Raw genomic sequence first — 17,193 nt, 5'->3', positions numbered from 1 at the left:
TTTTAATATTAATGATATGTATTTTTCATTTAATTGTCTGAAATATAATAATATGGTTTTTTTGGGGCTATAAAATTTGATTATATATATATATATATATATATATTTTAGAGGAGAGTTTGATTTTACTTAATTAACTTTTATATATTACTTATCTTGATTTTATTAATCACACAATTTCTAAATATGAATATCAAACACACCAAGATATAGCATGCCAAACCTCCAAATTTGAAACATTAAAAGAAATTACTAGCTAGTTGAGCTATAATATACTGAAATCCAAACACGGCCTTGCCCCGCCATACTACTATTTAATACCGGGCAAAAAACAATTTTAAGTTCATGTACTTTTACCTTTTATTTTTATAGATCCTTATATAATATTTTCACTTTGATAAGTCTTTATAGTCTCATAGATATTATCAAATCTTTATTTGAATAAACTCATGAATTCATTATAGTTTTTATTGTAAAAATTACTATAAACTATTTTCACATTATTAAACTTCATATTGACGATGGAGTGCAGTCTGTTGGTAAGACGCTTCTCCCCCAATTAATAGATCGGGGGTTCGAGTCACCTAAAAGGCTAGAGTGTGAGTGTGGGTATAATAATTTTTCTTTTAATTATTAAACTCCATGTCATCCTAGTTACAAAATTTAATGCAAAAATACCTAAAATTTATTTTTAAGCGGAAATGAATATCTGTAAATTATTAATCCTCTTTCTATGTCAAATGCTAGTTATAAAATAAGGATTTGATAATATAAAATATAAAATTATAAAGATCTATTAAAGTAAAAGTATTGTATGAAAGCCTATCGAAATAAAGATAAAAGTATATACTTAAGAATGTATTTCACATTTTTATTCATATATTAAACTCCACAATTTGAGCTATTAATTACTTTAATTAATGATACCCATATACCCCCCTCGAGAGTTTGAGCTATTAAATAGTTTAATTAATGACCAAGCACCTTTCAAACTAAGGATAATTTTCGAAATTGGTTTATTTGAGAAAATAAATTAGTCGTATTTATTAGAAGGGAAAATTGGGATAACCGACCACGTAGAGGCCACGTCATGAGGAAAGAAATGAAGAGCAACGCAGCAACACCACGTAAACAAAGTTGCAGTTATAAGTATTTAATTCATGGCTTCTGCAGCCTTAATCCGGACGACAAGAATCGACGTCGTAGCACGCACCTCATTTTGATTTGCTCCGCTTACAGAAATTCTCTCCTTTTTGTCAATCCCTATTCTTCTTCCACATTTCTCTCCTTGATTCGCATCTCTCCTCGATAATTTCCTTGCACTATTTTTGGGATTTTCTTCAAGACAAAGAAAAAAAGAGAAAAAAAAGAAAAAAAAAACTGAAAAACAGGAGCTGAATACCGATTGCGATGCAAAGGGCTGTTGACAATGTTATTGCTGTAACCAAAGAGTGGGTCTTCTTTCCCCTTTCCTCTCGTTTCGCGCGCCTTATTGATGTTTTTGAATTTCGTAATTTCTTTGATTAATTTGGGGTTGGGTTTTGGCGATGAATATGATTTGATCTGGGAGCTATCTGTTATTATATTTAGTTGGAATTTTGTCTCATTTTTATTTCAGTTTGCAGAATTGTGTTGGTTATCATTAATTATATGGTTTCTTTTCATTGTTGGGGTGCGGTGGCTAGAGATTGAGGGTGTTAGTTTAATTTGAGCATAATTTGAGCATATACGGTGATTAACTGGCCTTTAGGGGGACCTATATGGAGACGGAGTTTGTAGCAATTGAGTCAGATTTACATATACGACGAGGAGCTACTTGTGAGTGGTTATGTGGCCGAATTAGTCTTGTTTGTTGAAAGAAATTGATTTTGGGGGGGAAATTAGTATATTTGCTTGCTCTTGATATGAAGTTGACACTGTATATGCATGTCCGAAAATCAGCGCAAGCATTGTTTATGTTGAGCAGCTGAGGGATGTTTTCTTTGTGATAAAGTTTGTAATATATTCACTTGATCAAATACAAATTATGGAAAGGTGTCTATAACTTCTTCCCCAGGTCCTACCCCTTACCTATTAACATATCATGTGACACAAATTATGCATTTGCATTTAGGAAAAATTTGTCATTTTATCAAGCAAGGTATTTGTGCAGTAAGGCACCATGCTACTTTTGGAAAGTACTTCATACTGCATGATATATCTTCCTTTTCTTTGTGAACGAGTTCCAAACCACAAACTATTAAAAAAGTGAATTTGTAGTTCTGGACCCATTCCGCTTTACAAGATGTCAGCCGGTATCACCTTGAAAGTGTCGAAGTGATTCTCAATCTTCCATACATTTTATGAGGATTCGTTTCTGAGCCATTTATTCTCCTTTTCATTATTTTTCTGTATGAAAAGACATATTATGATACACCAGGCATGTTACAATTTTAATTCTTTGCCCTGTTGATATAATTTTTAGGTCGGTAAAGACGTTCACCTATGAGTCTCTGCACAATATTGTAAGATTGATAAATGGAGTGTCAGCATTATTATTGTCTATTTTGCCTGGGAAGGCTTCTATTCTTGAAGGCATTCATGGTTGGGAGCTTAGGCCAACTTTCCGTGGACCTCGACTTCCTCGTTGGATGGAGAAGTAGGTTTCATTTCTTTCAATACATTTTTTAAGGAACTGCAGTATTTGGTTGGTGAATAATTTATCCAGCTTTCATGTCTTTAATTTCTTTTAAAATTAGCAGATTTGTTTGATTATTATGTTGAGCCTCCCTCTGAAGATGACAGCGTAATAGTCCTGAATGTGCAATCAAAGACTGAATAGACACTTAAATGATGGATATTCCTTTTGTCTAATGTACTGAGATATTGGATGAGACTGCATGCTGCATACTTTTCCCCCTCATTTTGACTGTATGGGATCCAACCCAATTTCAAATTAAGCATGAACATGCTTAATTTGAGATTTTCATATATCTCTGTTAGGCTTGCATTTCAGTGCATCTTTCGAACTTAATATAAGGAATTTGAAAATTTACAAAATATAGAAGATGGGGTTACTTGTGTCTGAGTTGAGAACTTGGTACCCACCCTGTTCTCCTGTCACTATATGAACTGTAGTTTGAAAATTCAGGCTTGACAATGAAATAATGATTTGAATGTGTGCAGTGGCGTATCGTCTTTCAATCAGTTCATTCATGAGTTTTCTGTTGATTCTGACACGTCCTCAAGTGTGGATTATTCATCTGATGGAGAAGATTGTGATATTTATCCTCCATCTCCTCTATCACAAAGTTCCCGATTCTCACGAGAAAGCAATTTTACGAAGCAGAATAGAAGCTGGATATGGTGGATAAGATGTATAATCTCATGGGTTTTGTTTCCCATGAAATTACTTTTTGGCCTTCCACTTTATGTCATTAATTCAGCTTTTCCTACTTCTAAAGCCCCTGTGAGGTCAGGAAACTATCCTTCAATTGCACAATCTCCTAGAAGACTGCAAACTCTCAAGGATCATTTTGTTCAACGGACCACTGATCGCAGACGTGGCGTTGTTGAGGTTTGTTTCAATTCTCATTTACATAATCTTTTTTCAAGGTGATGATGGGGTTATGTTGCAGCTATTTTCACTTCTTGGTATACAATATCCCAGAATGGAATCTTAAACATAGTCTCTATCTTGAGCACTGATGTTGTGATGCCTGTTCTTAAACTGCTTTTCGTTGATTATAATCCTGTGTTGCTTGAATGATTCATTAACTACAACTCAATGGGAATGTGAAAAATAACATGTTACTCGATTGGTTGACATATGTACATCTATTCCTCTTCTTTTTCTTGTCCGGCTCTCAAGCTAATGATTTCTTAACTACAACTCAGCAAAAATGTGAAATATAAGAGGAGGGGTCAACTGATTGACATATATACATCTATTCCTCTTCTTTTTCTTCTCCGGCCCTCAACCTACTCAGGATATAATATATGTGCTTGAAATTAGAAATGATAACAAAAATTGTCACATGATATATTTCTTATTGTGGGACCATGAGTTGACTGCACTATATCTTGATTGCGGTTATGTAACTAAAATATGCCTACATCAATATCGTTTTTTTTTTTAGGATCTCCACCTAGCAATTGAGTTCTTCATAGAATCTGCATTTGATGTTGTCCACAAGGCGGCCCATGGTGTTCTATCTCCAGCAGATACCTTGAGAAGTGTATGCCAGTGGTTCTGTTCCAAACTCGGTTTTCGCAAAGACATTCCTTCTGAGGAATTTGTCGCTTCTTGCCCCACTACTGTTCTGTCAGATAAGGATCCAGCTCCTTCAGAAAGGAAAACTTCTTTCAACCTCAATACAGATGCCAGGACATGTCAAGATGTCATAACGGAGCTTGGGTATGAGAAACTTGATCTAATATTATCTTTTCTGCTATCATTTACTCTCCTGTGCCTCCATATCGTTCTTTCATATTAACAGACTGTGTGGTGAGGCTCCATTTTTGCGGGGATATGCTGAAAATTTTGTCATTTATGTTTGAAATTCAACCTACTCGTGCTTGTACATTGAGGTCATGATCCGTTGTCCTTTTTTCTGTTTGGAACTTGAAGTTTTGGTGGTTTACTTTTGCTACTTTAGGGGGGGGGGGGGGGGGGCGCTCCCTATGTTCTATGTTTTCTCATTTGCACTAAAGGGAAAAAAAGTCTTACCTATCTAAGAGTTATTTTCTTTTTTCTTTTTCTGTTTTAGGTATCCTTATGAAGCTATCCGCGTGGTTACAGCTGATGGCTACGTACTTCTTCTGGAAAGAATTCCAAGGTTTGTGAGCAAAACACATCAGTTGTCTGGTTCACTTTTTATTTTAATGCATTTTCTTGTAGGTCTCGTAATGCAGAGAAAATCATATACCGAAAGTTATATCAGTAGCACTTTGATGTTCCTCTCGAAAAAATAAAAATAAAATTGCGTTTTGATGTTTGTAAACTTATTGCAGGAGAGATTCACGGAAAGTTGTTTATCTGCAGCATGGAATATTAGATTCATCTATGGGGTGAGTTATGTCATCAATCAGTCACAGTGATATTTTATTGTGATGTAAAACTTGTTTTCACCTGTAATATCTTCTAATTAACATTGAAATTGGTAAGTTCAATCTTAATCGATGACCTCCAATACAAGCCTGGAAGCTACTACTTATGTTTGAATCATCTAGCATCATCATATCATTTACTTTGTCATAGTGTGACTGCCTAATATTCTTAGTTGGGGAAAAAGAAGTTTCTGGATTACAAACATAAGCAAAATGAACTAAAAAGATATAGATTATGAAGCTAACCCTAGGGCTATCAGCATCATTTTTCCAGAAGATTGAGAGGTACTATGTCCACATTTTATTCATATATGTTGTACATACAAAACCAGATAATCAAAAAAATCAAAATTATTGATTCCAGTTTACCATCTGACTATTTTTTGTGATGTATGGCGGAAGAAAGGTGGGATTCTATCACAATTAATTGAACTTTGAGTTTTGTTATGTAAATTGTGTCATCTTAGTACCAATTAGTTTGTACTTTGTAAAATTGAAGTCTCAGTTTGCTTTTTAGTATTGGATCTTCGATTGATAATTCTTTATTATTTCACGTCTTATCTAGTAATGTGTTGTGCATTTTGATAATCGTGTTCTTGTTATTTTTCAATCCTAAAAATGATTTTATTGTATTTTACCCATAATCTAACACTAGTAGTAATTTACAGTTGGGTGTCAAATGGGGTTGTCGGTTCTCCTGCTTTTGCAGCCTTTGATCAAGGTTTGTATAATATGCCAATAGGTCAACTTGGTTCTTGAACATTTATAGCAAGTATAATTCATCATATTGAATTCTTTTCCCCCCTCATATGCAGGTTATGATGTTTTTCTTGGGAACTTTCGGGGACTGGTTTCAAGAGAACATATCAACAAGAACATCTCATCAAGGCAGTAAGTGGTTTCTTATTTTCTGGCATACTAATTATTAACACTGGAAAAAAAAAATGGGTTACAATTTATCAATGAGCTAATCACATAGAGTAAGTTTGTAAAATTCATGCTCCAATGGCATCTGAGCTAGATTGTTCTATTGCTGGTAATGGTATTATGGTCTTAGTCAATCCGCTTTTTATTCCGTTTTGTATCCGAGTTACTCCTTTTATATCCAGTTTTCCATTGCGGGCAGTTCAATGTTTATGAGGCTGAAAAAGAAGTTAATTTTGTTTTTACTCGAGGAATGAGCAAAATAGATATTGCAAGGAGAAATCTCTGTGCTGATGCTAGGATTTGGTTTGGAAGGAACCTATTGACATGTTACATGGATTTGTGTGGATCCCATTCTCCAGATCCACTAATTAGGCATAACTATAAGATTTAGCATTACTTATGGATTCTTGAAGTGATGTGCTCTCAGGGCCAACTAGGTAAGCAGCAGCGCAAACCACAATATTTCAGTATGAGATATCTCTAGTCCGTAGTTCCTCACTTTGCACATGGGAAGTATTGTAGGTACCTGATATGTTGCATTTGTTTAAAGAAAGACCAATTTATATTGTAAAGGCAAAAAACAAAGAGAACAGCCATGTCTCATAGAAACACACAGGTGGATTGATTCTATTTGCCTGGCTAGTGAAGTAAGTCTCTCTAAGCTATCATTGAGAAATCACAAACAGTGTAGTCCTGGTTGAATCTCCTCAGATATCCATTCAATTTTTATAATATCCATCTTAATGAGCACTTTTATTCATTGTACCCTCTTAAAACTTTGAAGACAAATATTTTAGCCAGTACCAACTATAGAAGTAACAAATCCTCAGCCATAAACACAACTAGATAAACCTCATTGAATTTTATGTTTTTATGGATCCTAGAGTAGCAACCGATGCATTGATTCATCTCAGTTATGGAGAAACAAGGGCAAGATGACTTCAGTAATACAACAAATGAGTTTCAACTTATCCAAATTGACTGGATTATTGCTCCTCTGAATTAGAGTTCTTAAGATCAATATTCCAACCCTGTGTACTGGTCGAACTATATAAGTAGTGCCCATTAGTTCTGTTTGTCACTATTATTGAGATTGGTATCCCATATTGAAAGATGCATTTTCTTATTTGTTTCTATCATAAACAGAACTTTCTTGAGTACTACTATTCATATGGTGTATTATTGAAATTTTCCCATTATGGGAAAGTCTTTAAGAGTTTATTGTGTCTCATATACCTTTTTTGGAGGATTGACCATCTTATGTAGGTTACCTCTTTTTATATATATATATTTGTTCATAATATCTTATTTAGGTTACCTTTTCTTTAGCATTCCTGATTAAACTGAATTTATGCAGATATTGGAAATACTCGATCAATGAGCATGGGACTCAAGATATACCAGCAATGGTGGAGAAGATACACGACATTAAGATTTCTGAATTGAAGTCTAACCAATCTGACCCTGACACCGATCAACCTTACAAACTTTGTGCAATTTGTCACAGCCTGGGAGGAGCTGCCATTTTGATGTACACTATAACTCGTCGGATAGAGGAAAAGCCCCATAGACTGTCCAGAATGATCCTACTCTCACCAGCTGGCTTTCACCATGATTCTACCGTCGTATTCACAGTATCAGAGTTCCTATTTTTTCTGGTTGCTCCTCTCTTAGCACCTTTCTTGCCAGCCTTCTACATTCCCACTAGGTTTTTCCGTATGCTGCTAAATAAGTTGGCTCGAGACTTCCACAACTTACCAGCAGTCGGGGGACTGGTACAGACCCTCATGAGTTATGTCGTAGGTGGGGACAGCTCAAACTGGGTTGGGGTCTTAGGTCTACCTCACTACAACATGAACGACATGCCAGGCGTTGCGTTCAGGGTGGCACTGCATCTGGCGCAGATGAAGCGCTCAAAGAAGTTTGTAATGTTCGATTATGGCAGTCGATCTGCGAATATGGAGGCCTACGGATCCCCAGAGCCGTTGGACCTGGGGCAGTACTACAGCTTCATCGACATCCCCGTCGATCTTGTCGCCGGAAGGAAGGACAGGGTGATCAAGCCATCCATGGTGAGGAACCACTACAAAGTGATGAAGGATGCAGGAGTGGAGGTCTCCTTCAGTGAGTTCGAGTATGCCCACTTGGACTTCACGTTCTCGCACCGTGAAGAGCTCCTATCCTATGTGATGTCACGTCTGCTACTGGTGGGCCCACCCTCGAAGCAGATGCACAGGTCTAAGTCCGTCAAGGTGAAGAGAAAAGATCTGCAGGTGAAAACAGGTAAAATGAACATGTGAGAGCTGGTTTTTTAAGCGGCGCTTTTTTGATGTTTTTTAGCTCGTTATAGGAGATGTTCAACCTGTATATGTACATACATAGGAAGAGAGAGTGCTTGGTGTTAGTGAAATACTGCCATTTTAGGTCTCAGTTTCCCCTTCTCTACTTTTTTTCTGGGATTAGAAGACTAGAGACGTGGGTGTGGAGCTAATAGCAAGCACCTCTAGTTTGTGTATTATGTGAAGTGTGTTGTATGTAACTTTAAACCTCATAATATTCATGAGATGATGTTGAAGTTATGTTATTATACGAGTATATTATAAGATTTGTGTTCTTCAATTGAGCTTTTTTTTTTTTTTGCTATTATGGGGGGGATTTCTGTATTTTATGAACTTTACACTCTATTCCGATTACGTTTTAATTTCGTATTTTCCTATTTGGAGAAAAAGGTGCCAACACGGGCAACATCTATATCTATATAAGGTTGTCTTCTAAAATTTTCCCTCCAAAAAACAAGCATCTAATGCAAAAACAAAACAAATATATTTTTTATTAATCATATATGCCTAATCAATGAATGTTTCACAAATTTCAAAAATTCTTTCACGGTTTCTATGCATTCATTTTAAAAATATGTATTGAGTCCTTATAACTACTAACCAAATCCCATGTGTCTTTTGATCTCCTAAAAACAGCATGCAATTTCAAATATGTAATAAAAAATATAGCACGTCTCTCAAATATAACAACAAAAGAAAAGTTGCTATAATATTGGTTAAATAGGTTTGAAATAGTTTCAAAAGTTTTGGACTTAGAAGACAAGATTGTATTTAGATATATGTATGTTATAATTATAACTAGTACGCTCATCCATGTTATGCACGACGAACATCGAAATTAAACATATTTACATAAATAAGTATAAATTTAAATATAATTAAAATATAAATAAATGCAAAATATATTTTAATAATAAAATAAAACTCATTAATTTCTCTAAATTATTTGATAATGAAAATTAACATTACACATTTTAATTATAGAGTACACGTAATAACAAATAAATAAATATTTTTATACACAAAAATAAATAAAAAGTTGTAAAATTTTAATGAAGAGATAGAAAATAAAAAAATTTAAACTTTTCATAATTTATTTGATTTAGATTCATTTTTGATGATTTTTATACCATATTAAATATTTTATCATGAACTTATATACAATATGCATATTAAATATTTATGCATAAATTAAATTTGAGGATGTCTAGAAAAGAATTAAAAATAGAGAAAAAAATTCGTGGGAGAAGAAAGAGGGAAAAAAAATCCTCTTTTATATATTATATAGATTATATAGATGTTCAAATTAAATTTAACGCGTTGCTATATAAATTTGATTAATTTCAAATGTGAACTATCTTGAAAATTCAATAACTTCATTGAAATGAAGCATTGTATAAATGAGGAATTAATTAAGATTATATTTTTTATTAATGATGTTTAAAAATTTAATAGATATGTAAAATTAATTATACAATCCAAACTTTCCATAATAATATACATCTTGAAAAAATAAAACAATAAATCACATTTGTATATATATATATATATAATATGTACATCATTTCAAATAACACTACATAAATGCAAAATGAAAATTCTCAATTGTGGTTCTATTTTAAAATATGTATATAATGAAATTTATTTTCTAATATCACATTTATAATAAATCTGTCAATATAAGATTTGTAGTTACTTTTTATAAAACTTAAATCATAAAAATAATAAATTATATATTTGTTTAAATACAAATAATGAATATTAATAAATTTTCTTTTTATAAAAAATAACGTGCAATAGGCAGTCCCGTTACCGCGTACAGCGCGGGAGCACAAGTAGTTGAGGAGAAGATGGGAACAAGGTGTGGAAAATATCATTTGTTATAGCAATTCTCGTATAACTAGAAGCTCCATGTAATTGGGCCCATGATTGCAATTTGTCATATTGAGATAAGGTTTTTGATACTTGTTTTGGAGGGTGTTTGGCTAAGCTTGTTTTAAAGAACTTATAAGTTTTTTGAGATTATAAAATATAATTTTTTAAGATCTTATAAGTTGTTAAAGTGTTTGAATAATTGAGCTTATAAGTTAGAAATAGAATTTTTAGTTAGAGAAGAGAAAATTTTTGTTAGAGACAGAAAATCGAAAAGAAATGAAATTAGTGTGATATATAATGAAAAAAAAAAATCATACTTGAGTTATTTTTGTAAAATGAGTGTTGTTTGTAAGAAAATGAGAAAATATGTTGGGGATAGAGGAACTTATTTTTTTGGAGAGCTTATAAGCTCTTTAGGAGCTTATTTTGTCAAACACTTTGAAAGAGCTTATAAATAAAAAATAAAAAAAATCTCCTATTTGGTGTTCTGGAATTTATGATGTAGTTATTCATTGTTTTCATTATGTTGGAGGTTTTTGGTAACATTTCAAGACTTGTCATTGCCTTGCTTCGACTCAACACTGTTTAGAGAGAGCATCTAGAAGTTTGGTGTGCTTTTTGAGCATTTAGACGTTTAACACTAACATGTAAATTTATTTTACCAAAAACAAACAAGCACTTCGTTGTATACTATTTTAGTTGCTTATCTGTACAAAAACATGATTAAATTTTAAAATATATGTCATTCATCTTTTTTAAATTTCTTGCAAAAATAATGTGGAAAAACAACGAAAAATCTACTTTATTAGATATTTTTTTTATATAGTTTGAAATGTAATGTGGATTTATTTTTCAATAATAATTTTATTGATCCATAGCACTTATTCTAATTAAATTTATTAACATTATCACTCTATAATACATTGTTTAAAGATTTATTAATATATTACAACTTTAAAAATTATGATGCCAGAGGATAGTCGTCCAATTTCGACGGATTATCACCAGTTAACTCTTAAACTGAAGGCGGTCGATATGAATTTGAAGGATGGTTGGTTTTGTTTTGTGGATGGAAACATGCAATTTTTCTTTCAATTACGGATATAAATAATTTAAATGTTTTTCATGGAACTAGATTTTGTCACATCTAGCCATAAGCGCAAGGAATTAGATTTATCTCGGCCCGATTTTTTTTTTTTTTCAAAGTAATGACTAAACTTAAAAATCGGTAAATATCGAAAAGGCCCATTCTATTTCGGGCCCAATAACTGACGGCGGCGTATATAAGAGCCATTCGCCTCTCGTTCCAAACCTCTCTCCTGTCTGTTTGCTTTGCCTCGTTGCATAGCAATTACAGAAACCCTAGCTCTCCTCCCATCAATACTCCCGGCGGCGGCGGCGGTGGCGGCGGATTACTTCATGCTTGGAGCGCTCGTTGCAGATTCTCGATTACAGCATGTATGTTTTGTTTTTACCTCTTTAATTTTCTCCAAAGGGAAAAGTGTTTTTCTCGTTTATGAGTCCTCTGCTGAATCGTTGAACAGTCGAATTAAGCTGAATGCTTTGATTTGAACTTGCTGGCTTGATTTGTTATGTCGGTGTGCGTCGTGTATCTCGTGTTCTGGAGTTTTTCTCTGTTTCATGTTAAATACTTTTTTGGTGGTTCTGCGTATTAGTTGTTGTGTTCCTGTAGTTAATGCAATCGGTAGCTTATTTTGGATATTTTTAATGTGGATAGTAAGGGATATGGCTTCTCGGAAAAGCATGCTTCTGATTACCTACTCTGAGGAAATTGTGGATGGTGAACCAATCATAGTTTGCTCCAATAGCCTACCGATCAAGGTGCATAGAGAACCAGCAGGACATGCCTTCCATGATGCTGCTCTTAAGCTGTCAGGCCACTTTGTGGAGGTGGCTGACAAGGATGAAGATGATGGCAAGACAGCTTCGGAAGAGAAAGAGCGTGTTTATGTTCAATCATCAGATTCTTACAGCAGTAAAGGAAAGAAGAAACCTGGTGGCGATTCAAAGCAGCAAGATCATTATGCCTTGTTGGGGTTGAGTCATTTGAGGTATTTGGCAACTGAAGATCAGATAAGGAAAAGTTATCGTGAGGCTGCCTTGAGACATCATCCTGACAAGCAGGCTGGTCTTTTGCTCCTTGAGGAAACTGAGGATGCGAAGCAGGCGAAGAAGGATGAGATAGAGAGTCTTTTTAAGTCTATTCAGGAAGCATATGAGGTGTTGATTGACCCTGTCAGGAGAAGAATCTATGACTCCACAGATGAGTTTGATGATGAAATTCCCGTTGACTGTGCACCGCAGGACTTCTTCAAGGTTTTCGGACCTGCCTTCTTAAGAAACGGGCGCTGGTCTGTTAACCAGGCTGTCCCGACTTTGGGAGATGATAAAACCCCTATCAAAGAAGTGGACAACTTCTATAATTTTTGGTATGCGTTTAAGAGCTGGAGGGAGTTTCCTCATGCTGATGAGTTTGATCTCGAGCAAGCTGAGTCCCGTGATCACAAAAGATGGATGGAGAGGCAAAATGCAAAACTCTCGGAGAAGGCTAGGAAAGAAGAATATGCACGTATACGTACACTTGTTGATAATGCCTACAAACGGGACCCAAGAATTTTGAGAAGAAAAGACGAACTGAAAGCTGAGAAGTTAAGGAAGAGGGAGGCAAAGGTTTTGGCCAAGAAAATGCAGGAGGAAGAAGCAGCTAGGATAGCTGAAGAGGAGAAGAAACGGAAAGAGGAGGAGGAGAAAAGGGCTGCTGAAGCTGCTTCAAATCAGAGAAAAATTAAGGAGAGAGAAAAGAAGCTCCTTCGAAAAGAACGGACCCGTCTTCGAACGCTTGCTGGACCTATTTTGTCACAGCATTTGCTTGGTCTTACTGATGATGACGTGGAAAGTCTTTGCTCATCTTTTGATAAAGATCAGCTCAAAAGTCTTTGTGATCGGATGGAAGGAAAGGAAGTAGTTGAGAGTGCAAATCTCCTAGCCGAGTGTCTCAACTCTGATCAGAAACAGAAACTCAAGGATGGGAAGGAAGCTGAGAAAAATTCTAAACCGAATGGTTCTGTAGCTATGAATGGACAGGTTGCTTACAGCAGCTATGAGAAAAGGGAGAAACCTTGGGCTAAAGAAGAGATTGATCTTTTGAGGAAGGGGATGCTGAAATTTCCTAAAGGAACTTCTCGAAGGTGGGAAGTGATTTCTGAATATATTGGTACAGGGAGGTCTGTGGAAGAGATTCTCAAGGCTACGAAAACAGTACTGTTACAGAAGCCAGATTCTGCTAAAGCTTTTGACTCCTTCCTTGAGAAAAGGAAGCCTGCGCCCACGATAGTATCTCCTCTTACAACTAGGGACGAGGTGAAGGGTGCTCCCATTAATGTCGAGGAGAGTCAATCTTCGGCTCCTGATAATTTGCCAGAGTCATCAAATCATAGTGTAAACAGTGTGAGCTCTGACGACAGTACTGCTGCAAATGGAGTTTCTTCAGGTACAGACCAAGATTCATGGTCCGTTGTTCAGGAAAGAGCTTTAGTTCAAGCTCTGAAAACATTTCCGAAGGACACTAACCAGCGCTGGGAACGAGTTGCAGCTGCAGTTCCCGGGAAAACTGTGGCTCAATGTAAGAAGAAAATTACTGTGATGAAGGAGAGCTTCAGGAGCAACAATGTGGCGGACAGAGGCACTGAGGACTCGAAGGACTCGTCCAGTCAGACCGAGGAGACGACCAAGATCTCAGCTGAAAGTGAAGCTGTAAACGACGTTTCATCTAGTTCTGATGCAGACACATGGTCCGATGTCCAGGAGAAAGCATTGATCCAAGCGCTTAAAACCTTCCCGAAAGACACCAACCAACGATGGGAGCGTGTTGCTGCGGCAGTGCCTGGGAAAACAGTGAATCACTGTAAGAAAAAGTTTGCATCTCTAAAAGAGAACTTCAGGAGCAAGAAAAACGCAGTTTAGTTTCACAATTATGTTAGTTATTGGTTGTGGAGATGGAGCGAGTCTTGGAGGGTCGAGGTCGTCGATGCTCCAATTCTGCTTACACGGGCATGTTTATGGCAGCAGCTTCTCTTACAACATCATTCGTACGACTATTATTGTTGTCATTTCATACGGGTAACAGAAACCTTCTTATTTTGCAAATGGAGCAATTTTGTAAGAGCAGAGAGTTATTTATATGTGTTTTATTTTTGTCTTCGATTCTATATTTTTCTTCAAATGACTATAGCGTTGCACTTGATATATATTTCTCTTTTTGTCCTATTATATAAATCTGTTTATTCTTACATTATTTGGGTTATTCACACAGTGTGAAGAAACTTGTTGAATAAAAATCATTTTAAATGACACATACTTCAATCCAAACGCAATTTCATGGATTTTGCAATTATTAGGGCAAGGGAGATCTGTTATTTACAGATAAAAAGAATGTGAAGAGAATATTATTCTACGTACACTTTCCCCTTTGGTAAGAGCCTCTATTGTTAGTATCTCTCGAGCCTCGTATGCTTTTTTAAGCAACTGGGGTAAAATCGTGTGCTCTACAAGTTAGGCCTCAACAGTTGTTTAGGTTTTTCTTAGCCATTAATTCATGGGCGGCTGGCTGGCGGTGGCGGCATGGGACAGCCGACCGGAAGAACGTAAGGAGGGTGATGGTGGTGGTGGTGGTGGTGATGCCCCGGAGGCATCATTACGGGAGTGCCGACTGCAGATGCGATGTGACGGCCGGGAGGAACGGCCACTGGCTGCCCCACCGGCGCGCCCCCGTACATGCCTAATCCATGCATGTTTGGCCTATGATGATGCTTCATTGCAGGTGGAGCGGCTGGAGGCGGGGGATGGACGTGCTGGCCGGTTATGAGCGGCGGCATGTGGGCGGACGAGGGGATTTCACCGTTGACGCTGGTGATGTCGTGGATGCTGGACCTCCTCCTATCCCTGTTCATGGAGTTCAAACGGATGAAATACTTCTGAGCATGGCTTGCCACTTGTGTTGGAGTTCTTGAAATCACAAAGTTTCTTGAAATGCTCCTCCAATCCCCTTTCCCAAACTTGTCCAATCCCAGTAAAAATAACCTGCATCCAACATTTATGAGATACTGTAATTCTATTTGTTTAAACTTATTAGTAGTAATGGAGCACGATATTATTCCGAACCTGTGCTCCTCTTCGGTCCAGGGAATCCCCTTGCGGCGCTCTTGGTCGGAGCGGCTGGAGCCTCCGCCAGCCTTGGCGGCGGCAGGAGGCTGAGCGGTGACGGAGTCGTGGGAGGAGAAAGTAGAGTTAGAAAAAGGCTTATCTTTAGGATGATTATAAGTAGTGGTGGAGAGCAAAGAAGAGGTGGTGATATTGTAACTAGGCAATGGCACATTCCCAGCTTCAATGGCGGCTACATCTTCAAGCAGAAGCAGGTAGTGATGCTTCAATTCAAGAATGCTTTTGGTGGGAACCATTGAAGCAATCTTGGTCCAGCTCTGCTCCCTGCATTCCTCGTTCCAGTGCATCGCAATGCCATTCTCAAATGCCTTTTCTTCTTCCCTGCTCCACCAACCTCTACTTGTTCCCGACATGTGGATATGTATATGTTGAGAGCTCAAGAATTGTTGGACATGGAGATGGAGGAGAGTGGGAGTTGCAGGGATAAGGAGAGGGGGAGGAATAAGAGTGGGTGCAGGATAAGAATGGTGGGTAGCAATGAATTAATGGAAGAGGACCACTTGTGTTTGTGACTATTGAGACTCAAGGGATGGGTGCATTTGTCATGTACATTACAAAATCATTGCAATTTACTGTTAATCTATCTTAATTTTACTCTTTATTTCTTTTAATATTTAAATTGTGTATGTTCTAATTTTTTATTTTTTATTTTTCGTTATGCTTGTACTAACAATATTTAAAATTCTCATGTATAAAATATAGAGAATTACTTCTCATCTTTGAATAAGTGTTCCTACTGTCAACACAAACATATCAAGGAGGAGGGTACTTTTACTCTTTTTATCATTAATCATGGCATGGAAAATTGAAAAAAAATATAATTTTTGTAATGATGATAAGGGTAAAATGACAAAAAGAAATTACTACATTATTTTATTGTAAAAATAGTACTGAAATAAGACACTTAATTGAAAATAAAAATCATTTTGCAAATAAGATATTTATTAGAGGGGTGTTAAAGGCAATGGAACAAAATGTAGTAATTGTATATTAGTTGTACCACATATTGGCATTTGAAGTTCACATAGAATTGCAATGATTGATGAGGGGCATAGGCACTTTGATTTGGAGTTTGGTTATTGCCCCTTGGCCTAAGAATCTCTTCATTTAGTTCAAAGCGCCGTTCCGCGCGTGTCGCCACATTCCACCAAAACAAAGACAAACAGGTAAGATATTTGTGGTGTGGATTATTAATGCAAGTCAAGTTTCCTGATTTGTGAGGTTAATCCATTTCCGGTTTTTGTAATTTACCTAAATTAACAAAACGTCACTCTAATTGGAATATTTTAATTCAATTTGGATGGGCGTGCTGCCTAAACAGTGCATTTAATTCCCCTATCGAGTTTGCTTTCATCGACTACTTAGCAACGACACATAAACCTTACAAACTCTACTAATTATTGGTTTATCATTCTTGTTAAGTTAAATTGCTTAACATTGTTTTCTCAGCCAGTGTTACTGATTGTAAGGTCAATTGCATATTTAAATGAGATTTTGATTGTAATATGTTGTAATACCAGGTTGGAATTTGAAGTTATTACTACCGAAAAATACTATATACCCAAAGAAATTTCTCTCGTTAACACTATTTGGAATTAAGATAACTAAATATTAGTCCCCTAAGGGGACACCAAGCGGTGCGACCTCCTGTGTGAACAGTAAGGTCCCAGGTTCAAACCTCACTGCTCCCCCTCACCAACTCCCCCAAGTCAAAAAAAAAAAA

The 17,193-nt window shown here is 36.2% G+C and overlaps 3 protein-coding genes across 3 annotated transcripts; 2 read left to right on the top strand and 1 right to left on the bottom strand.

The window, feature by feature from the left end:
* The first annotated feature begins 1,124 nt into the window (after positions 1 to 1,124).
* On the top strand, positions 1,125 to 8,634 carry LOC131020266 (uncharacterized). Its single transcript, XM_057948975.1, has 9 exons — positions 1,125 to 1,451; positions 2,465 to 2,638; positions 3,166 to 3,556; positions 4,119 to 4,396; positions 4,749 to 4,817; positions 4,993 to 5,049; positions 5,757 to 5,809; positions 5,904 to 5,979; positions 7,373 to 8,634. The coding sequence occupies exons 1-9, from the start codon at positions 1,411 to 1,413 to the stop codon at positions 8,313 to 8,315; spliced, it is 2,082 nt and encodes a 693-aa protein (XP_057804958.1). The 5' UTR covers positions 1,125 to 1,410; the 3' UTR covers positions 8,316 to 8,634.
* Positions 8,635 to 11,486: 2,852 nt separating this feature from the next.
* LOC131020263 (uncharacterized) lies at positions 11,487 to 14,456 on the top strand. Its single transcript, XM_057948970.1, has 2 exons — positions 11,487 to 11,687; positions 11,968 to 14,456. The coding sequence occupies exon 2, from the start codon at positions 11,976 to 11,978 to the stop codon at positions 14,211 to 14,213; it is 2,238 nt and encodes a 745-aa protein (XP_057804953.1). The 5' UTR covers positions 11,487 to 11,687; positions 11,968 to 11,975; the 3' UTR covers positions 14,214 to 14,456.
* A 151-nt stretch (positions 14,457 to 14,607) lies between these two features.
* On the bottom strand, positions 14,608 to 17,193 carry LOC131020265 (transcription factor MYBS1). Its single transcript, XM_057948974.1, has 2 exons — positions 15,411 to 17,193; positions 14,608 to 15,329 (listed from the first exon to the last, which is right to left on the bottom strand). Exons 1-2 carry the CDS (start codon positions 15,821 to 15,823, stop codon positions 14,843 to 14,845), a joined length of 900 nt encoding a protein of 299 aa, XP_057804957.1. The 5' UTR covers positions 15,824 to 17,193; the 3' UTR covers positions 14,608 to 14,842.

Source organism: Salvia miltiorrhiza, chromosome 4 (genome assembly GCF_028751815.1).
Source record: "Salvia miltiorrhiza cultivar Shanhuang (shh) chromosome 4, IMPLAD_Smil_shh, whole genome shotgun sequence".
Classification (NCBI taxonomy): Eukaryota; Viridiplantae; Streptophyta; class Magnoliopsida; order Lamiales; family Lamiaceae; genus Salvia; species Salvia miltiorrhiza.
Note: the sequence above shows the minus strand (reverse complement) of the source record. Positions and strands in the feature narration are given on the sequence as shown.